The 24,099-nt window shown below is 41.4% G+C and overlaps 2 protein-coding genes across 2 annotated transcripts; both read left to right on the forward strand.

Moving 5' to 3' along the window:
• Positions 1-5,643: 5,643 nt before the first annotated feature.
• Positions 5,644-7,050, forward strand: map10 (microtubule associated protein 10; the record flags this gene model as incomplete). The annotated part of the gene is made up of 2 exons (XM_083774994.1): positions 5,644-5,966; positions 6,366-7,050. 2 exons carry the CDS (start codon positions 5,644-5,646, stop codon positions 7,048-7,050), a joined length of 1,008 nt encoding a protein of 335 aa, XP_083631120.1.
• Positions 7,051-8,804: 1,754 nt separating this feature from the next.
• On the forward strand, positions 8,805-12,562 carry ntpcr (nucleoside-triphosphatase, cancer-related). Its single transcript, XM_083774708.1, has 5 exons — positions 8,805-8,908; positions 9,799-9,961; positions 10,066-10,168; positions 10,906-11,115; positions 11,677-12,562. The coding sequence occupies exons 1-5, from the start codon at positions 8,851-8,853 to the stop codon at positions 11,755-11,757; spliced, it is 615 nt and encodes a 204-aa protein (XP_083630834.1). The 5' UTR covers positions 8,805-8,850; the 3' UTR covers positions 11,758-12,562.
• Positions 12,563-24,099: the final 11,537 nt, after the last annotated feature.

The raw sequence follows: 24,099 nt of genomic DNA on the forward strand, positions 1-24,099 counted from the left end.
CATGCCTTCGGCCTGGTGGAGACAATAAACACAACCTGGACACCTCTTGAATGGAGGTCACTCAAATCTAGGTCAACTAGGTTTGAACGTAACAATTCTACAGGTTGGAAGATGCAGATGTGGTAAATGGTGCATTTATATAGCACCTTTATCCAATGCCGCTTTACATAGATTGTGCATTACATTCACACACACATTCATACACAGATGGCGGCAGAAACCAGGCAAGGCACCAACCAGCACATCAGGAGCAATTAGGGGTTCAGAGTCTTGCTCAAGGACACTTCGACACTAACTCTGGGGGAGCCCACAGGGTTCGAACTGGCAACGTTGCTGTTACCATCCAGCCACTCTACCCCTGAGCCACCGCCACCCCATATGATATAAACAAAAGCAAGCGAAAAATCATTAACAAAATAAAAGAAAGGTGAAACTGTAACTAATTGCCATTGACAATTGAATCTCTCCCATTAAAACTAAGGACACTTCGACTGGTCATATTCATTCACATTGCTGGCTAGGCCTGGAATGGAACCTGGGGAACCTGGGTTCACGTCTAGTTCCATGAAAGCACCATGATGGTTCGTTCCAATGATCTAGAATGGAACCAGTGCTAAAGTGTCTGAACACAAAAAGCCTGGAGATAATCCATTCCAAAACATGAATTAATGATATAAAACATTTTCCACACCATTGCATTTTTCTCCATCCACCTTCAGTTGTGCAGAAATTGTAATGTCTGCGGCTTATATAGTGTATTTACCTGCCGATCAATTACAGTTGGAGCTATATACATTTAGAGGAAACTATGTTAAACACTTAAACAGGCCAAGAGCATTCTGGGGATATCTTAAATAACACTCCTGTGCCTACTATACTTACAACAGCTACAGTCCTATCAAAAACTAATCCCTGCCAGACATGTAGGCCCGTGGCGTGAATAGGGCTGGTGTCTTATTCATTTTAACACTCAAGGAGCAGAAAAGCACTTCATACAGTGCTCGGTCTGTTCATGAGAGAGCTGTGAAGCCACAAGGACATAAATCCCAGACTACAGAAAATGAAGTAAAGGAAAACCTTTAAAAAAAGGAAGCGGGGGGGGGGGGTTTACTGTGAGTTGAGAGAAGCACCTCCTTGTTTTGACCGGTGATAGCCTCCAGTCAAGGAATGGGGCAATCTATTTTCCTTTTATTAGGAATTTAATTGTTGTGTAGAAGCTCGGCTTCCTACAGGAAGAAAGTATACGGATGTGTTCCCAGGAGATAAACAATGTTTCACTTGTTTACTAACCCTGGGAAGAACAGAAAGGAAGGCCACAGCACAGCAGCAGCCAACAATACTGTCAGATACATGCTGTGTACTGTATCCTATGCCCAGAGACTTCCTGGAATTATAACATCCCTTTTTGGAGAATCCAAACCAATGTTAAAACAATGTAAATCCCTTTGCCCAGACTTACTGACGATGAGCAACAGAGTATAGGCCTACTTCACAGGCTGCTAACGTTGTCTCTCAGGAATTATTACACCCCAATTTTGAGTACTTAGGCTAATATAATTTAACCACTATTTTAGCCACATGGATATTATGTCCTGACACAACAATAAAACTACTGAACGTTAGGCAGGCAAACTACAAATAATAACAATTGGATATGACGTCACAGCCAGATGGTGGTAGTTTTTAGATGAGGTGGACTTGACTATAGGTGACTTTATAATGACAAGTATGATGTATTGATGTCTTTACTGCCCCCTACTGTTTCATGTAAGCATTGAGTCCAGTGGGAAATTTCGTTCATAAATAATTTCAAACAAATCTACGAAGAGCCCTTTTAAGTTTCCAAAGAAATACCATAAGAAATCAACGTCAGTGACTAATAGCACTACTTTAGTACAAATGCAGATTAATACATTAATTAATAACATTTATACATTTGAAATAACTATTTAAAAAAAATCCATATCTGATCATTATGGAGGATACCCAATAGAAAGTGTTTTCCATCGAGTCTACGTCTTGAACTAAATAGATGCCAACAGCAAACGGTGGTAGGCTATTTAGCTCATTAAAAACATGGGCTATAGTTTAGCCGACACACATATTAAAATGTTTTGTGCTCTGTCTGTGATCTCATAATCATTCCCCAAGTTCCTACTCATCCTACTGTATATCAGTATATGGCATACGCTACTCAGTCTCAGAGAGCGTACATAAAACACACACTTATAGTGACTTGTCTTGTTCTCAGTTTGTTAGTTATTTTAGAAGAAAAAACATGCTTGGTTCTTACCTTGAACATGAACAATGCTCCCCAGAGTCCCCACAGGCCACAGCCACTATTATCCTTGATGAATAAGCGTTTCGAGCGGCTGTATAATGTATAGGTCTCTCTCGCATCTCTTTCTCTCAGCCTCCCGACTGGACGGACTGAGAGAGTAGTAATAGACTGTTGTATGATCCATCCACTGTCTACAACACGTAGTGCGGCTAGACTCCGCCTCCGATGATTTGTCTGGAATAAATACACACAGCTGTCAATTGTTCTTGTTCAGATATAAATACAAGCTATACACGCCTGACGTTTTGTTATTGAATTGTAAAGTAAAAAATTAAATAAAAAATACGAATATGAGGACAATATATTATACCGTATAAACTCACAAAGAGTGAAGCGCGGCTACATCAAACTGGGTTAACGCCGTGTAAAAAAAACTAGCTTTGGTCCTCCTTAGCGCTGTGGACCAGAGCTACAGTGGCACCATCTGGTGAACTGCAGTAAAGTTTCTCTCCAAAAAAACTCAATTTTCCTGTCATTCTCACATCATAAAAGGGTGTTTTCCTATAGCTGTCTGCAACCTGCAACCATGCAACAGACTACTGTAGGCTACTACTCCTAACTTAACTTAACATGCCACTTGATATAATTATTTAAAATTAAATGTAGGCTATAATAATATTTTATTATTATTTATTATTATTAAAGCGCCATGCTTAAATTCTCTGGAAACTAGTATAGCAGTGGTGGAAAGTACATTTCAGTAACATTTCTCCACTACAATTATTTGAAAACTTTACTTTGATTGATTGATTGATTGAAAGATTTATTAACAGTATGCAGAATAGTACATTTCAAGCTCAATACAAAAACTGTTAACTGTGGACGACACCATATAAACTATAAAGCATTACACTTGTTTACAATAGGGTCCACCATGTTCAATTCATCAGAACATTTAGAGGTTTACAAATATACACTTCTATATAACAAGGAAATCATCATATATAAAAGGAGGTAAAAAGGGAAAAGATAATATTATACAGTGAGGGGAAAGGGGATGGGGGGGGACTCAGACTTTTTTACGGGGGTCAGTTTCGAATTGCAGCTGTCCAGGGGCCATTTGAGAGTGGTTTTGAAGGACTCAAGGGATTCACATGTCCTAATGACTGTTGGTAGGGCCGCAGGCGTTCCACATTTTGGTGGCATAGGAGCGAAATGAGTATTTAGACAGGTACATGGCTATACCGTATCTTGGTGGTGTATAGCGAATCTTGTGGACCAGACCCATTGCAAGATGCTGTAGCCTATTCTGTCGTCAACCCTAAGCCATTCCAGCCTGTCAAAATGGGCAGGGGTGAGGTGGGGACTCGGGAGTGAGGCGGCCAAGTAGTAGCCTGACCAGTTTGTTTTGGGAAGTCTGGAGCCTTAAAGGTGCTGTGGTACCAAGAGGTGCATGCATCGAGGAAACCTTGTACAAGGACTCCTGTTAAGGTCTTCAAGGTGTTTTTGTTAACCAGTGAGGAGATCCTGTAGGAATCTTGTTCTTTGGTTGACTTTTTTGATTAAGTTTAATTAATAGTGGCCATTTTATCACCGGAAATATTTGTCTCCAGGTTAGAACCTAGCTACCTAGAGGCAATTACTTACCTAGGTAGGTAATTTCATCTTTTCGTGTGATAATATTGTCACCCACTCATATAACCAAGAAGCCATCTGCCTTGCTGAGGTTACTATTTGATCCAAAGAGAATGGATTCAGTTTTTCCCAGGTGTAAAGATAGTATCAGCGAGCCAGGTGCAGATTCTATCGAGTTCAGCCTTTTGTAGAGAATGATTATTAGTACAAAACATATGCATTAACCAATTCATTTCGGCCATTTGAAAATAGCTGATCTACAAGCTTGTATCTGCTCTTTTCAAAATATGTTTTATACATTTGAAAACTTGAAATGGGACATTCTGCATAATGACTGAGTACTTTCTACTTTTTACATTTTGATGCCAATACTTTTGTACTTTTACTCAATGTAGCCTACATTTTGAATTCAGGACTTTTACTTGTTACACAGTATTTCTACTTTGCACGTTATTGATACTTTTACTTAAGTTAAAAAACTGTGAGTAGGCTTGTTTCTCTGTTCCACCGACCACCACTGACTAGTAGATCAACAGAAACCAAAAGGATGAACCGTTGGCTGGTCTGCTATAAAACTACATTTCCCAGGTATCCACCACTGATATTCTGTGACGCAATAAGCATGCGCCGTCAGCTCAACAGCTGTTTGTTTCCATGGAGCTGACCGACGCTTTAGCTGACTGAAGCTAAAAGCTTATTCTTTTGCGGCTTAACTAAATCTACCGCGGGACGACTTCAGATTCAGAATGTCATCATTAAAACGCAACGGTGATAACTTAGAAACTCTTTTCTCATTCGAGATTTTGTTGGAATATATCCGAATTGACAAAGAAAGAAGCGCTTCCCACCGCCACCCGTTAGCTCTTGGCTTGAGAATGCTTGATTTCCCCACACTGATAATTTACCAAGCTGAACAGAATGGCGGTGGCAGTAAGTACCCTCCACAACAAGGACACCGTGGTGACGAGAACCACGGCAAAGACAATATGGCAACAGTGGCATCTCCAAATTCTCCATGTCAACAACATGAAGGTGAATATATCTTCAACAAGGGCAAGTCGTGTTTGTTCAAAATGAACGTGGACACGTTGCATAGCCATTTATCATGCACCCCTCTCTTTGCCACAGTGATGGATGTGAAAGACGAACTCCCCACATTAGTTGGAACCTCACAGATTTCGCTGACAAAACTGGTGGACAGAATTAAGCGGGACGTGAATGCTCATGGTATTTTGTCTCCCTCTTCCCATGGAGAAAAAAACGTTGTGGGTTTATGTGATCTCATGGGAGAGAAAATTGGATTGGTTTCCTTGCGTTATAAACTTGTGAGTCTAGGACCTAGTTTATTGCCACACGTCTCGGCAAAACACAGCACACATGGAAGCAAATGCATGCAGGAGAACTCGCTTACCAACACATGGCTGCTACAGTCACCAACGTTGCAGAAGTCTGTTTCCTGTAAGGATTTGCAAATTAATGGACAGTTAATTAAGAAAGTGACTCCAGCAATGCAGGAAGATGTTGTCTGTGTTGCTACTCGGATAGAACACAGGCCAAGAAGTGAAACGCATCAACAAGCACCCCAAGAAAATGAGCAGACATTAGAAGAGGATTTGGCTGTGTTCTGCCCTCCACGCCTCTTCTACAATAGTTCTGTAGACAAGACAGGCAGAAATGAGGCAAAGAAGGACCACAAGTTATTGAAACTAAAAGCAGAGCTTCTTACAATGGAAGATGTGTGGTCAGAGGAGGATGGAGAGACTGAAAGTAAATCCAAATCTCCATTGATCGACCAGAGAGTGACACATGATGCTAAAATGAGAAGTGGCCAAGAGCACCAGGAAAGTGGGGTTACTCCCAATGTCCTTGGGGAAGCCTTAAGGCAGTTGCCTCTGCTAAATGCCCTTCTTGTTGAGCTGTCACAATTGAACGGACAGACCCGTCAAGAGCCTCTAAGCATTCACCCCAATCTAGCATGGATCTACAAACCCCCCACAGAGACGCCAGTTAGTCTGGGAAGCCCACTACGAGAGGACCAAACCAGACTGGTGTATAAAACCAGACGAGTTGCTAGGCCTTGTTTAGAAGCTATTCACTTGCCGAAAAAAGTTTCTCCCGCAAAACCTGTACAGGAAAGAGAGGTTAAATGCAGTAAGATGAGAAGGGAAGATGTCTGCCCTGACAATAAACCTTTCCATACATGTAATCGGAAAAAGCTGGCATATGGGACAACTAAGACATTCCATCTCAGGTTGAAACAAAATAAAGTGACCATTTCAAACGCTAATAGGGTAATAAAGCAAAGAAATAAGGTCTTAAACCAGAGGACGAGTCTAGATGAACATGTTGAAACTGTCATGAGCAGCGTTGCAGTTGATGCTAAGCAAGACGATGAAAATACTAAACATTCTTACTCGGACACGAGGTTGTTGATTTCCATTCCCACCAGGGACGATGACGAGCGCGAAGCACAGCAGAGAGACGATAGTGACAATCAAAGTGAATCGGGTCAAACGCAGTCCGGTTCTCACAGGAGCAAAGAGAGAATGGAAACTCCAGCGAGCAGTCAAGTTAACAGCCCAAAATCCACAAACTGGGATCCCAGCAGTGGAGGAGAGGGAGTAGAAGAATACATTGATGACTTTACCAGTCTTGATCCTAGTGATGGCTGTTCCCCAGTCCCCATTGTTATGTGCTCTCCTGACCCTCTGAGTGTTAGTCCGGAGCCCGCTTTCGCCAAAACACCAAGATCTCCTGCCGGTAGCGACAGTTCTGACAGCACCACGGAGCGGATCCACAAGAAAACTGTCCTCCCTGTGCCAGTCAAAGCCCCCAGCTCGCCACAGCAGTCACTGAGGGGTACACACATAATTCGACCACGTACTCTGGCCTCGGCACTCAGCGTTTCCTCGGATAACGATGACAGAGAATGGCCTCCTACTGTACGCTCCAGAGCAAAGAAGGCATCCATTACAGAGAGTTTCGAGGTATCGGGAAGCCGAAAGAGTGCTAAGGGATTTGAACCTCGGGACGTAGAGGAGCTGGGAGATGAGCTTGGTTCTCTGGATTTAAAAAACAATTATCAACACATCTCTGAACTTGTAGCCCACAAGCTCCCTGGATACACTATGTAAACAGCACAATATCTAGCCTTTATTTGTTGCTTTTATTTATGTATTATAAACTGTTTATTGGGTTTTGCTAGACTCTAGAATAGAGCATAATCAGAGCATTTATAAAAGGTATTATTAAAAAGTGACGTATTGACTTATTGCTAACTTGGACTTAGAAAATGAAAATAACACAACCATAAACACAGATGGGAAAAGTAAAATGCAAATGTTGGTAAACTGTGTCAATTATAGAAAATAGCCAGTATAGAAGGCAGCATATCGCTCACGCCACACAACACCAATGTAATACTACCCGAAACCACATGTTTCAATCAGAATGACTGGGAAATGTATTCCTTTCAATTAATTGCTTTATTTTCCAATCTTCTCCAGTGAGTATATGATAGAGGGATATACAGGAATTATGCAGCCTGATGTCCCAATTGTCTATATATTAAATCACCTATGTGAGCTAACTTGTGAACCTGTACCATCAGCTATTTTTTTAAATCTTGCCATAAGTGACTAAATAAAGGCATTGGCTGATTTCTGTAATTGATTACATTAAATTAAGCCTCCTTGAGTAGGGAATGGGATCGGTGTGAAGAAATAATCTAAAATGTAGGGTTAGTAACCCATAGTAAATGAATATCTGTCTGGGAGATGCTGAAATGATGTACAAATCCTATCAATACACAAATCATTAGTTAAACTAGGCAGATGCCTGTTGACTGTTGTACGCATTGTCAGACTGCCTATGCAATACCTAGTGATGCAACGAATATTCCTCCGCAGAACATATTCGGCAGAAAATGGCTAAAAATGCATTTTCGGCCTATTCGGTTTCGGCCCGAATAGGCAGAAAATATATCACCGACTAGTGTATGCAATTAATGCATTCAAAAGAGCTGAATAAATGTTTTATGGACCCAGGCCATAATAGTGATTATTATTTAAGTTAAGTTTTGCCATAACCATTTATTTTGCCATAAACCGGGTAGCTTTAAGGTGACATGGCATGGCAGAAATGGTAGGAAAAGATATATATAATATTAATTAATAATTATATTCGGTTTTTGGCCAACTGTTTCCTATATTCGGTTTTGGCCAATAATTTCCCTTTCGGTGGGTCACTATTACCCATTAGTCTATGATTTCAATAATACTATGACGATGAATGGATTAAAAGTATAACCAGTATATACATATGTCTGCTAAATTAGAGATGATTGATGTTTATCCATATATACCACTCGTCACTGCCCTGAATGGCATACTGATGAGCAGCATAATTATGGTTTAATAGCACCTATAGTGGTGCATAGATAGGAAATTATTGTACAGCGCTTTTAAACAAAGATCTTTTAACTGGGTTTTTTTTTAGGTTTTAACTGAATGGTTTAATAAAAGTATTTTGGTCAGATATAAGTTGTGATATTTTGTGTATTTATAAAAAATAAATCTTAAATACTGGGTGCATTTTTTTTTAAAGTCATTAAAGAGGGTAGAAACCACTACTCCTAAGCATGGAATAGTATTAGTAATAGTGAAGATATTTAGAAAGTTGAATAATATATTATTTATTCTAACCAACCTAACCTTGACAAACCAATTGTAAGTAGTTTGATCGAAATCCCTCATTTACATTACTAGCTTTGTATTTTAGAAGATGTCAAGGTCATGACCATAGACATATAAAGGCTTTCTTTAATATGGCCATGAAAAAAAGCACGCACGCTGGCACGTACACGCACGCCTTTATACTCAGTGCGCATGTGCGGGTTCAGTGTGTACGGAAGTGCAGCAGTGGGGTGGTGGTGAATGTGCTGTAAACCTACAACAATGTCCATAAAACACGTTTTCTTGACAGGACCTCCAGGTAAACGAGACATGATATGACTTGATGTTGCAGTTTAGTCTGAACGGCTAGGCTGCTCAGCTCAACTGATACATTAATCTGCGCCGCGACTGTGACGTTATCGTTGAAGACCGTTCTGTGTAGGTTCTGCTGAAAATGACAGGGAACCGAACGTATCGGGGCTAAAAACAACCCATTCTCTAATCTCTCCAGAACAGATTTGAGGCGCGCTGCGCTAGAATCTGTCCCAGATTGATACAAATCTACTCAATGGAAATAAACCATCTGGCTTTTTGCTTTATCCTTTTAGCGTCCTTTCTCCTTTGTGTCAATCTGAGCCGTTTGCAAACTGTTAAAGTATTCAATCAATCAAAAATACTAAGCAATAAGACAAACTGTAACATAATGCCTAGCCGGGCCCCATATGTGCCCTCTCCCTACGCTCATAATGAGTGTATGGAGAGGGCACATATGGGGCTACATAATGCCTTCACAATACATAGGGATTTTTACAGTTTAGGCTATTGTGTGAAATTTTGGCAGTAGCCTATCTATCCATGGAACAACCTACAAGACGGTCATTCGTCATAATAATAAGAATAAGAAGTCTTGTATCAAGGCTAGGAAGGAACCACCTGAGAGAAAAAGCCAGTCACTCATTTTCTAGACTAAAGCCAACCAAAGGTGTCATAAAGGGGTCTTTCTTGTGTATTTTAAAGCTACTTTAAGCATGGGAAACCATGGGTGGAATGCAGAACGGTGCCTTGGGCAAAGAAAATAATAATAGCACTCATACCAGCCATGCAATAATAAACCATAAATTACAGGCACAGAAGCCCTTCATTGAAAAAGCAATAATATTGCACTGTCAGTTTTTTTTTCTCTTCCCCCAACCCTTTGTTTTTGTATAGGTGTGGGGAAGACCACACTAGTCCAGAAGGCCTGCGAGGCTATGCTGTCGTCAGGCGTGGGCATGGATGGGTTTTATACACAAGAGGTCAGAGAAGGAGGCCGGAGAGTTGGCTTTGATGTCGTCACGGTAGCAGGAGAGAGGGGGCGCCTATCCAGAATAAGGTCACTGAATTGTCATGTCAAACTAATTAAACCAATTGTCATTTATGATTTATTTTTATTTTTTACCCCACATCTGAAGATCACCTCAAATTTTCAATTTACAGAGATGTTGCTGGTGCTTCTGATGGGAGACGAGAATACACTGTTGGACAATATGTTGTTGATTTACCTTCATTTGAAAGCCTGTCTCTACCGCTCTTCAGAAATGTAAGCTGAATAGTCTAGTGCTGCACAATGACATTGAAAATGACCCTCATTAATAGATGACGGGAGGGAAAACATTCATGTGTTGTACCCACTTATCAAGTCGTCAGCACTTTTCTTCAACCAGAACCGATGATTGTAATTGAAGGCCAAAGCAAAATGCCTGCATAAATTCCAGAGTGACACTTTTAGCGTTTCATGGTGCCGTCTGGCTGTCACTGGCCCTGATTAATCCTGCATGTAAATCGGAGATCCTGGTGTGCCGTCTCTAAACACATGTGCTTTGTACATGAAGGCCTCGGCGGCACATTTTCCACTTTCATCTCATTTACGGCCATTCTATAATCACTGCAGGTCACGTCGCATGTGTAGCTTTAAACGGCATACTGTGTGTGCCATGGCACCAGCTGTCAGTCATACTGGAATGTGACAACCAGTCAAATGTCACCATGTGGCTGCATATTTGTTCACGCTGCCGTAAGTGCTTTCCAGTAAATACAACAATAATTCCTGATTGTAAGCATACTGTATGAGAGCATCAATATTTCCGTGTAGGACGGTCTATGTACAGCCTTTAGTGTTCCCCCCCCCCTAATAAAGTAGCTTTTATTTGTTGCTTCCTCTTGCCCCCATGTAAAGCATCTTTGGGTACTCAGAAAAGCGCAATTTAAGTTTGAGATATTATTATTATTATTACAGTATGTATTGACATTGGGGTTGTTGTCCATCTCTTGCCTCAGGTAGGGACTGCTGATGGAGGCAGTAGGAGGTTGTTCGTCATCGATGAGATTGGGAAAATGGAGCTCTTCAGCCAGCCATTCATCAGGGCGGTGAGGCAGACCTTGGGCTGCGGTGATGTCTGCATCCTGGGCACCATCCCTGTCCCGAAGGGCAAACCTCTAGGCCTCGTGGAGGAAGTTCGGAGCAGGAGAGACGTGAAGCTCTTCAATGTGAGCGTTACATCATTGACTAGTCAGACAGTAACACGTGACCTGAATAAAAAGAATAATAATAATCATCAGACCAGTGTACACACACACACTTTTTAAGCCTCTCCACAGCATATCACTGAAAGCTGTTTACACAGCATTCAGCAGGTCTTATAGATAAGCAATCTGCTTAATTTCCCTTGTCTGCTCACTTTGGCAGGAGTGGTGTGGGATATCGTATACCGCATTATCCCTCCCCTATAGCAGGATTAACCCTGAGATGTTGCGTGACTGATCCCAACAACAATGGACACTCTGAAATGCCAAAATAATTTATCACAGGAATCTGATTGTACTATGAAGCTTTGGATATTTGCCATGCATAATGCTTACCATAACAGCCTGGGGAGTTATTAATAGTAGCGTTGTTCTTGTTATTTATTTTATTCTGATATATATATATATATATATATATATATATATATATATATATATATAATATACACACACACACACTATACTACCGGTATATATACTGCCATTTGTGGTATATCTATCCACATATTTATTTTTTCTTTGCAGGTGTCCAAGGAAAACAGAAATTCCATTCTCCAAGACATTATTTTTGCATTACAGGAGTGTCTCAAACACACAGCCTCTTAAGAAGAAGACTATGGACAAGCACAGAGGTTATGCATCATTATGCTGGCATTCACCTTTTATTTATTTATCTCTCTCAATGTAATATACTGTACAAAAAAGTGCACAGCCTGAAATCTAATAGAATATTTGCATCCTCTGCCTGACATGGTTGTGACCTGACCCGAGGGGTGTCAATATCAGCTGAATGATGTAGTGCGGTGTGTCACATACACGTACATTTATGCATTTCTTCACGTACAGTACAGCCGCAAAATGTATCTCATGCTGAATAATTAAATGTGAAATGGCAGAACAAAGCAGAAGAGTATCTGTGCAGAACATAGACACGCTGTGCTTGGAAGTCAGACTTGTCAGTCTCCAGAAATGGTGCTTCGTTTGATGGACCTGACATCTGTCATTGTGTGATGCTCATTTATTCTCTAGGTAGGATAAATGGTGCTTCTCCATATGAAGGGCAAGGTCACACAGGAGGACTTGTCCACCATGTCTCTTCCTTTGACATGTGAGCCTCTTGTGTATCGGTCTTGTCAGTCTGAGGATGTCGTTCATGCCGGGAAGATCAATCAATATTTAACAGGGCAACAATAACCCATGCCTGGCCTGCTGTACATGGTTTATTCATCTGGCGCTTATGAATAAGGAAGAATAAGACGTCACTCTTCATACCACTTCAGCATTTGTGACTGTTTTATTTTGCGTATCTGAATAGTTGAAGAGATAGCAATACCTGTGAGTGAATATTTTTTTCATGTTAAAGGGAAGTTGATCTAATGTTAGTTTTATTTTGAGATTTATTTGAGAATCTACCAGCTTAAGTAAAGATTTTGCAACAAAATAAAATGCATTTAATTAATTGTGTTCTTGTTTATCTGATCTGTTGATGCTGATATGAAGTCTGAAAAGGTTTGTTTGCCTTTTATTTGCTAATGTAATTATGCTCATAATAATTATCATTATAAAGTAGCAAACCATGCATAATAAGCTTCACACTTGTCCTAATAAAGAGTTCCCCCTACAATAGGAGTAAGAATTACAGAAATGTATATATTTCTGTAAATAAAAATTACAGTATTAGTTAATGCAGGTCGGTACATCTCATTACATAAAGGTTAGACAATAGACATAAATAAAATTAAACCATGCAGCTCTCAATGTCAAGACAGCAGCCGTTGCATACATTTAATAATATGTACTATATGTAATATGCATTTTTTTAGACTAATCTGTTTTTAATGGTGATATAACATATAATAGTTAAAGCATGCCGTGATACTACTGTTCCAGTAATACGTTTTTAAATATGGAGAAGCATTTATTTTCCTAAAGCCAAAGCCTTTTTGGTTTTAGGAAAATAAATTCTTCTCCATATTTAAAGGTATTATAATGTTTAATTTATACTCTGTCACTGTACAGTGTCGCTCGTTGAAAGCTCAGTTCGGCTTGTAGATTTCCTTTTCGGTGTCATTCTCATCGTTGTACTATACAAATTGTCTTCAAGACGTTCAAGTGACAAGTAGTTGGCAGTGTAAACGTATGTTTTCTCATGCCAATAAAGCCCTTTGAATTGGATTGACAAGTGCTCTTTAAAATCCTAGCCACGCCCCCTCCACACACCTGCTGCAAACGCAGCAAACAGTAAACAGACACAAGGTAGCAAAAAAAGAGTGAAAAACAACGTATAATGTAACTTTACACTTCATGGAAGTTGAGTGGAGTAGTTTGGGTTGTTGTGACTGAGCAGGTTTCACTTCCTAACTTGTGTGTGACAGTTTGAAAGAGATGAGATCTTCATCTTCGATTTGTTTTTAAACAGGTGAGTTAGCTACACGCGTGTGTGCACTGTGCAGTGAGAGGGACAGAGGGTGAAATTAATGAACAAATGTAACAAATTGGTGCTCGAAGTGCTGTGTGCACTTATAGAATAAATATACAGACAATGTTTTATTTGGGGTGTCACAGCACAAAATCCTTGTATGATTTTTTTTTTACCATGGTTTAATTGAAAGCCTCATGGTGGCGCTACAACAGACCAAGCCGCGTCACACACACACACACACACACACACACACACGTTTATATTGCTCCTAAACATTTTGCCAAACATCACACACTCCTATCCTCCTGGTGGAGACCCATGCCAAGAAGGGCACTTTTTCTAGTTGAAAGTGATATTTTATTGAACCAAGTGTTACAACCTGAATTGCACATCTATATATTTCTTTCTCTCAATTTATTTCAAGGCATATCCTAGATTCCTAGTCCAGGCATGTCCAAATTAAGTCCTCACAGCTTCTTTCATGTATTATTTATCCGATAATATAAAACTAACATTACGTACACTAGGCTGTGTTCAGTGTGTTTGTTGTGAGAGCGTGGATATAATAGGCAAGGCTATACACTGTACTGTATGCTATAGGCTGTATGTGTTGTACCCGGAAGGATGTAGTATAGGCCTACGTATAGAGCAGGGATGGCAACTTTGACGATAGAAATAAAAGAGCCACTATAGTTCCACACTCACTCCAGAGGGCCATATTACATATTACTGTCGTAGGAAAAATAGCTGATCTAAAAGCTCAAAAGTTAAACGCGTTGTGGGACATTTATGGGAATTGTAACGGCTGAAATATCTGTAATATATCTGTATTCTGATATTAACCTGCAGGCCGCATTAAGTGAAGGTGGGGGCCTCATGTGCCCCCCCCCCCCCCCTTCATGACGACGAGCACCCCGGAAAGACAATGTCCAAGTATTTATTTAAAGACCTGTAAGCCTCGGTCAAAGCCAACTCGGATCGTGACAACTCATGACAGTTGGCCCGAACAAGTAATCGGAATAAAGAAAAACAACAATAAGTGTTGTACCTGTCCTTTTTTTCTTCTTTCTAATTATTTGTTCGGCCCAAAAACATGTGTTGAACTTGTCACGATCTGATACAGGTCTTTAAATAAGTACTTTATGAAACGTCTATGGGAAAAAATAATTAGGAAAAAATAATTTGATTTTTTTTTCTGGGCCGCTTGTCGGGGCTGACTGCGGCGCTCTATGGCTGTGTATTGTCTGCTGTTTCTAGTGAGTTGTGACAGGGTACAGTCACAGTGTACACTACTACAGTATGTGGCTCTTGGTCAGCTCACCCTCTCACTTTCTTTCTTTCTACCTTACTTACTTATACTCTTATGGTGTCTCTCTCAACTTGCTCCACAGGTGCACATGGGCCCCCAGGCTCAGCTTCTTCTCAGCCCTGAGTCCATTCTCCTGTGATGACATGCTGTGAATGCTCCACTCTATATACCAGAGCCTGCCCTAAATCCCTGAGTGACCTTCACTACACCAGAATCCAAGGTTGAGTGAGAAGATGGTAACCAGGAGCATGAGGCGGGTCAGTGCCATTGATACTGGGAAGAAGGGTTGGCCAGCTAGTCACTAGCCAGATGTATGGACGATGGAGATGACTGGAGATGCCGCTGGAGGGCTCATCATGAACTACATGAACTACATCATGAACTACAGAAATCTCTATCTCTATCCATGGGTTCCAAAGGTTGACCCTGGCATCACTTACACACCTGATGAACTCAAGTAAACAAGGTAGGAACTTTGTTTTTCTCTTCTTTGCTGCTGCTGCTTGTGTTTTATGTATGCTGTCTTGCTGTGTGTGTATGATTCAAGCTGGCTATTACTGTCATTTTGGGACCCAATGACTGGGTGGCAATGAAACATGTTCAGTGACTGTTTGTGGCTCTGGAATTGAATGCTACAGTTTGTAACAGTATGTGGCTCTTGACCACTTCAATAATCCTATGAGTGAATTTGCTATTTCCTTTTGGTTCGAGCTAGAGGTTTTGGGCTTTATAACAAAGACTGATAAACAGTAGGTTATCTATGTTGTGCTGTGTTGTGTTGTGTTGTGTTGTGGTATTGGTTCATAATTGGCATGGTGGCAAAGAATGACTAACTGCTTTGCAGTGTAATTGTGACTTGTCATTTTGGCGTAGTTTCTGTTGCCCCCCTGATTTCTTTGCAACAGTTTGTCATTTATTTGTGTTGATATATGGAGTCCCCTCAGTGTGGGGCAGACCTCAGCACTGCACATAACATGATTCTGCGTTCCTGTGGGTCTAGAACTTCCGGGGGCCCCCACACGGAGTTGCACCACTCACTTCACACAGGTGTGATTTTTTTATAATGGGATGAATCTAGAGTTGCAATACCCTCCATTGACAGCCCATTGATCCAAATCCGAATTTCTGATCTGCTTGTATTAAACAACGTTAAACTCACCAACATTGCAGCTGTAGGGCAAGCTTGAATTATCCTCTTTCAATTTGCAAAGCGTTTATTTCATAAAAATCCACTGTAGACATGTTATGAGCTACTTTCTGCTGTTTTGGAGTGTTGGAGTTTGGAAGCACTCGTTTTCGTTAACGGGCCGCGCTGCTGCTTCCTGCAGCATGTGCAAATTCAGGTGGTACGTACGTACGCACTGGTACAGTGACTTCGATGAGCGTGGGTCTATGATGGACCCACCCGACACAATAGTGGTGGTCCCCAGGTTGCTCTTCGTCAGGATGGTGGTCCCTGTGTCAGAATCAGTTGAAAACCCCTGTACTACAATAGCACGCCATTGGCTTTTTTATTTTTTTATTTTTCCTAATGCTTGTCTAACTGATGTAACCTGTCAAAGCAGCTGGCAGAGAGGGTCATGCCAGCTGTGATCTGCATCAGGCTGCATGCTGCTGTATCCAGCATCTGTTGCAGACCACCACTGACCACCCACTCAACAGCCAGTTCACGTCCCTGAATAGTAGCATATTGCTAGTTGCTACAGTGGTCAGTTTTCTGTAAAAACTGAATGTTGCATTGTAGTATTCTACTTGTATTGTAATCTCAGAGCGCTGATAAACATTTTGCTAAAACTGTGCGGCAAGAGGTGGAAGAAGTTCTCAAATTACCAATAGGCGTAAAAATACCCACACACATTAGGCCTACATATAAATGGAAATGATTACGTAAAAAGTATCATCAGCGAAATGTATTAAGTATTAAGTAAAACTCCCTCAGATTGTTAATGCTGCAGCATCTGTGTAAGCAGCATGTTACTGTTTCAGATAGTCCAGTGGTTCCCAAACTAGAGGTCAGACCACTACAAAGAGTCGCCTGATACATTGAGATGATTAATGGGAGAGGGGGGGGAAGAAAAAACGAAGTTCTGATACACACATTCCATTTTTTACCGAATCTATTCATTTCTTTGTGAAATATTGGATTATTTCAATATGTATTGAAATGAAATTTCAATGAACATTTTGGGGATTTTTTTCTTTTTTGTTTGAACTGTGAACAACGCAATATGTGACCCTGACTATACTGCTATATTATGTTATGTTATTATGTTAATTTTTGTTTTGTTGTGATAATCCTCCCTACTATAGAGTGTGCTGGCCATATAAGGAGTTCCTCCCTGTCCCCAGTTAACCCCTGGGGGTCAAAAAACCTTAGGTTTCGTTTTTGACTCTCTATCCTGATTGGACGAAAGGCTGGGTCCCACAGCCAAAAACGAAACCTAAGGTTTTTTGAGTGAAATCACTGAATATACCTTTAACAGTGAGTGGACGACACCATAAAGCATTACAATAGGGCCCACCATTTTCAATTCATCAAAACATTTAGAGATGTACGAATATACACAACTATATAGTAAAAAATAAATCATCATAGGAGGTAAAAAGGGAAAGGAAACCTATACAGTGAGGGGGAACAGGGGTGGGTGGGGGATTCAGATTTAACGGGGGCCAGTTTCGAATTGCAGCCGTCCGTAGGTGCCCTTTGAGAGCAGAGAGTTTTCCCTCAGGAAATCAGAGCCTTGAATAATGACACAACTGCCAGGTCAACTGTATTTGACCTGTAAATACCCACTCAACAGAGCACATGGAGTATTGTTGGACAATATGTTCTCACAACCTCCTTGCACAAATTGTGCATCTTTGGATAAATTGGATCAAATCATTGTAGTTCACCACATGAAACTGTTATTTTCATTGCTAACTTCCATTCATCAGCATCAGCATCATATTTGTGTTGTTAGTGGGGTTATTGTTACACAGTACATCTGGATTTACCCAACCTAGGTGGATTGGATGCCATTTATAAGGCGCCCGGGGAACAGTTAGGTTACACGGCACCAGGTGAACAGGGTTAGGGGTTAAGTGTGCATGTGGGAGGGAATAATCACAGTATACCCTCTGCGATAAACTAGACTACACTACATTACTGCTTATTACTATACTACCTAACTTGTATCATATCTTGTATGTTGGAGTCATTTCTCGTAGCACTCTGTTAGTGTCTACTGCAGACAGATTTCACTGTACATGCATCAGCATGTGAGAAAAAATGTAAATTAATCTGACCGTAGCTCCTGCAGCGAGTGATGTCCCTTAATCCAATGTTTCATGTAGTTGTAATTTAGCCTCTATGAGCTTGAATGACCCTTAAATAGAAAGCCAGGAAACTTTACTTCACCATATACCATATACTTTTCAGAGCTATATGACAAGTAAGACGCGCAAACGCGGGAAGCTGTGTGTGTGTGTGTGTGTGTGTGTGTGTGTGTGTGTGTGTGTGTGTGTGTGTGTGTGTGTGTGTGTGTGTGTGTGTGTGTGTGTGTGTGTGTGTGTGTGTGTGTGTGTGTGTGTGTGTGTGTGTGTGTGTGTGTGTGTGTGTGTGTGTGTGCGCCCTGCGCCCTCTGGTGGTGGGCGGGTGGTGTCACAGCGGGACAGACAGACATGATCTGCAGGGTCTCATAGTTAGTGCTCACTTCGTTCGCAAAAACAAACAGCGAACGTCACTACCACCCCCTCCACGTTACTCTCACTTTACATCCTAAGTCCTAACTGTTACTAGGATAGTAGTACTAGTAAAAGTATATATTTTTAACACAATACTGCAAGAATGATGCAACTTCTCTGCCCAATCACATTGAGTCTACCGAAGTAGAGGCGTGAATGCGACCTATGACAGACAATGCCCTGCCCCGCTATACTAGTATACATTTCTATTATACTGTATGGACATATACTGACACCAGGGATCTCCATAATGGGCATAAAACGGATCCAGATCCTGAGTGACACGAGTATTGCATAACCTGCTGGTGTGGCATGCATGCAACTTGTAGGCCGAGTAGGCCGGTCTAGTATATAATTTAATTTAATTTAGAGGATAGCCCTTTGAGATGCATCATCTTGTTTTTAGAGGGGGTCCTCGGGCACAACACAATGAATACAGTACAGACATCATGTCGTTTTAGAGGGGGTCCTCCAGCACAACACAATGAATACAGTACAGACATCATGTGGTTTTAGAGGGGGTCCTCCAGCACAACACAATGAATACAGTACAGACATCATGTCGTTTTAGAGGGGGTCCTCCAGCACAACACAATGAATACAGTACAGACATCATGTGGTTTTAGAGGGGGTCCTCCAGCACAACACAATGAATACAGTACAGACATCATGTCGTTTTAGAGGGGGTCCTCCAGCACAACACAATGAATACAGTACAGACATCATGTCGTTTTAGAGGGGGTCCTCCAGCACAACACAATGAATACAGTACAGACATCATGTCGTTTTAGAGGGGGTCCTCCAGCACAACACAATGAATACAGTACAGACATCATGTCGTTTTAGAGGGGGTCCTCCAGCACAACACAATGAATACAGTACAGACAAAACAATACATAGAACATGTAGTACTCGTATTATGAGACAACCCATTCTGACCTGAGATCAGATTCATACGAGGTTTCCGCCGGACACACACTGCTCTGATGAACCCATTCTGACCTGAGATCAGATTCTAAAAATGTCAGTCGCTCTTTGATTTTTCAAAAATAGCAGACCTACAAGCTCATATCGCGCCACTCGGTGGCGCGATATGAGCTTGTAGATCTGCTATTTTTCAATAGCTAAAGCATAACATGATGCTGACACCAAAATGGGTGCCCGGTCAGAATGGGTTAAATCTTGAATCTTCTTGAATGTTGTGTGACACTGTAGAACACCAGGGGGTAAAGACAGCAATTTCCCTACTAATGTGTCTGTTGTATTATAATAATAATTATTATTATTATAATATCTGGGATTTATATTAAGTTCTCAAAGACACTTTACATGTGTGCGCGGCCAGGAGAGCAAAACAAAATAACTTTATTCGAAGAAAAAAAAGTTAAAATCAAGACGACTCTGTACACTGTAACAGAATAAACGTGTACAAAATGTATAGTGTTTATGCCTCATAGTCTAAATGAATCCCAGTTACTAAATGAAACATTCTAGGCCTCTGTTATTCATAGCCATACCAATTGGCCAGAATCTCTAGAGAGCTGCATGAGTTGATGAAACCCAAGGAGCGTAATCGTCTCTTTTTGAAAATCTGTATATTAAAAAGGCTTGAATGAATCTGAAGTGAATTTGTCCCTTATTACCATATTGCTTAGATGCATTCACACCATATCTGCGGGACAGATGTCTGCGTAGCACCCTATACACGCTTGATCCTTCTGCACATGGAGGGCACATAAACGCAGGGAGCTTACCAACAATCTGGGACAAAAGAGAGCTCAATGGGGGATGGCGGTGGCGACAACCGACAAGGATTTATTTTTCTATTGTGGTTTTGTACGAACATGTCCAGTAGACACAATGGCAGCTGTGGATGACAGGTTATCGTCCGTCCATTGTCCAGGCGATGCTTGGGCCAAAAGCTCAATGTGAGCAGATGTACATCTAACACTGTTCAGACCACATGGGAGACGATGCCGACATGTCAGCCCTTTCATACCATAGTGTGACCATTTTCCAAGGTGTCACAATGCAGATAGCTACTGCAGTCATTGCATATGTTCTAAGGCAGTGCTACTCAACCCGCCGCGTACAATTAATACAATTATGATATTTAGTTATTTTCATTGTTTTGATTGAACAAGATTGTAGGTATTGTATTGTTTGTTCCAAGAGAAAGTGATATGGCGTGATGCCTGCTGAGTATTAACCACTTATTTATTCACCTGTGATAATCTGTTCATTATATTATGCTCTCTTCACATTTTATGAATGAAGCCTCATTTTGTAACTTCATCATTAATTAATCACAATGTTTTTGTTCATGGGGTCTGGCCTTTATACCGTAGATGGAAATGTGGCTTTTCACTGCATTTAGTCATGTAGTCTGTTACAAAATAAATGTGTAAACGTTTCAAAATAATACTGCAATTTTTTTAGCTTGCTGCCCTTGGACTTTTGGAATGTTGCTGAGTGGCCCCTGAGCCATCTTAAGTTGAGTAGCCCTGAAGGGTACTTAAAAGCACCCTAACATGTGAGTGTTTGTGAAGGGTTTGTGCGAGGGAGGCTGGCAGACGGGTGCACTGCCTGAAGCACAGAAGTGTAAAGTCAGTGAGTCAGTGGCGCGCACAGATAGACACTAGGTGGTGCTAGAGCACCTGCCCTTTGCCCTCTGGACAGCAATGTGCCATTTAAAAAAAGAATTGTACAGTGTACACTGACTGTACAGTATGTGGACCATGGTGACATTGATCAATTATTCATAAAAAGCAACAAAAATCTATAAATCTCATAAATGGATATATTTTCAGTGAAGATATTATTGTAGTGTGTACTCTTTGAAAGTCTCCTAAACTATAAGGTCCCTTCTCCGCATATAATGTAGTTAATGAGCTCTTTAAAAGCCTGAATTATACTCCCACACCTAAAACTGCCCTGCACCTAAAACTCAGCTTGTAGATCTGCTATTGTATGGCATGATGACGAGATGCGCGACCAAGTATAAAAGACCCAAGCATAAATACCTGTCATCATGCTTCCACTTGCCTCCCTGCAGCAAAGCTGTCTGTGGTGTCATGTTTTGTTCAAAAGGCCATAATTGAGCTCTAGTACCCCCTTTTCGTTTTCGTGCTAATGGACATAATTAAGTGGTAACTTTGGTCCAGTGGTCTTGACAGGTGAGCAGTTGGCGTCAAATCCGATCCAAAGGCCTTTCAAAAGGAACTCATTTGATCTGGTTTCCTTAACCACTTCATTCCACCACGGCTGGCTGCCCACTACCAGTGGTTCCTAAAGCATTCTTCCCATTGCGTCACTTCTTTCATGGGCTCCCTGGGGATGCTTTCTGTACTTTAGCCACACAGTGTTGGGTTTCAAAGCTGCGAGCACTCCCCACGTCCACCACGTCCACGCTGCGTTCTAAAGCCTGGGATCAAAAGAGGTGCGGGGGCATGAAACGGTCTACAGACACAAGACTGTTGTTGTATTAGGCATAGTACAAAGGATTACAATTACCAATTGCCACCTTTTTTTTTCACTTTTCACAACAAGACAAAAAAAAGACAATACGAAAAAGAAGAACAAAAGGAGGAAGACAAAAACAAAACACAAAAGACAAGGCTGCATTTTTCATATTACAAGATACATTCATTGAAGTCCTCTTGCATTATCGCTAGGCTGAGAGAAGAGATCCCACTTCTCCCACTTTTTATAGAACTTATCCTCTTGTAGTCCAAGTATGAATGTTAGTTTTTCCATAACATACAGTTCCTCAGTAATGTCCTCCAATTACCACTTTAAACCTCGTCTTACTATTCTGGTCATGCATTTATAGGTGAAATTTCTCAATGATAGTTTGTTGAGTCAAAACTCAGAAATGGAGCAAGACACCTCAGACAAACTACATCTCTCAGACTAGTGCATGTAGCTGATCTACAAGCTCACAATGAATTGCAATCCAACACATTGTGAGCTTGTGAGATAGTAAATATCTAGTATTTTCACTATTCGTCATACAACAAAGTATAATTGTGCTTTAGTTGTTAAATGATGTGAATCTGTACTTATTTTTTCTATCCATTGATGCTCTACACACTATGACATTAAGCAGCCGCCACCAACGCATTTCCCTTCGAAATCTGTGTGTCAAGTGTCAAGAGTCATCTAGCCGCGAGGGCTGAGTGTAACACAAGCACCATTAGCTGTCAGCGAGGGGTCGATGGAGTGAGGGGGGGGGGGGGGGGGGTAAAGGAGGGCGGGGGTGGTGGTAAAGGAGGGTGGGGGGTAAAGGCCCCAGGGCATCATGCTCTTGTTACAGTGCCGGCTGGTAGCTCTTTGTGATCTCTGGCGGTTTCTCTGTGAAAGACTCTGACAAGGCAAGTGATCTGTGGGATGTTGCCTGGTGGAGTCCCTCTTTATCCGCCCACTGCTACTCGCACTACACTCAACCCGGGCCCTGTTACGCCTGTGAGCGAGCGGATGTGTCATGGTGGTTCTGAGCAGAAAAAGGGAAATGATTGCGGTCTGGACTGGAGGTGTTGGGAGGTCAGAATCAGTTGTATTGTCACGTCACTGGTTTACAGGTGTTTTCAGGAAAGAACAGAAAGGGAGGGGGCGATGCCTTGATGATAATAAAGTATCTAATCGTACTAATGTTCTATATTATTATTATTATTTTGGAGCTACACTGTTTTTAGTTCATCGTCTGACCTGTTCCATTTACCCCTTTAAACCCATTTTGGTGTTAGCATTATGTTATGCTTTAGCTATTGAAAAATAGCAGATCTACAAGCTCATAGCGTGCCACCGAGTGGCACGCTACGAGCTTGTAGGTCTGCTATCTTTGGAAAATCGAGAACGACTGACATAGAAACATAGCTTTTTCAGAAAACTGTCAGGATGTAGAATCTGATCTCAGATAAAAATGGGTTAACAGATATGCATCTACCTTTATTGTTAGTTCTTGCCCTCTCTTTTTATTTAATTGTAAAGACAATTCTCTTTAAGTTGTACCAGCAGCACTATCAATAATCAGGCAGCGAGCGAGAGGGTCCAGCCCTTTGAGTCAGTGCAGTACTTTCTGTATGGGGGGTCAAGACCCTCAGGGGTCCAGGGCAGGCACCAGGAGCTGTCAACGCAGTAGTACGGGGGTGACATGAAGCCGGGCCGGGGGGTCAGAGTGCAGGGAGGGGGCACAGAATTCAGGAGCATATAAGTGATCAATCGATCATCCTTTTTCCTCATCAATCACCATGGTTCAGAACATGTCCTGCGGGGAGGCCTGCTGGGCTGCGTATAATGCCTGTCAGTTCAAACCTGTAGAGCAGTGGTTTTCAACCAGTGGGTCCGGGGACCACCAGTGGTCCTTGGGGGGAGGGGGGGGGGGGTTCCAGGTGGTCCCCCCAGCTAAATGACGGAGAGTTGGACACTTATAGATCTTTAACTCTTTTTTTTAAATTTTTCTTTGTGGCTTTCGCCTTTATTTTATATTGTT

The sequence above is a fragment of the Protomyctophum parallelum genome (assembly GCF_964188405.1).
Source record: "Protomyctophum parallelum genome assembly, chromosome: 10".
NCBI classification, from domain to species: domain Eukaryota; kingdom Metazoa; phylum Chordata; class Actinopteri; order Myctophiformes; family Myctophidae; genus Protomyctophum; species Protomyctophum parallelum.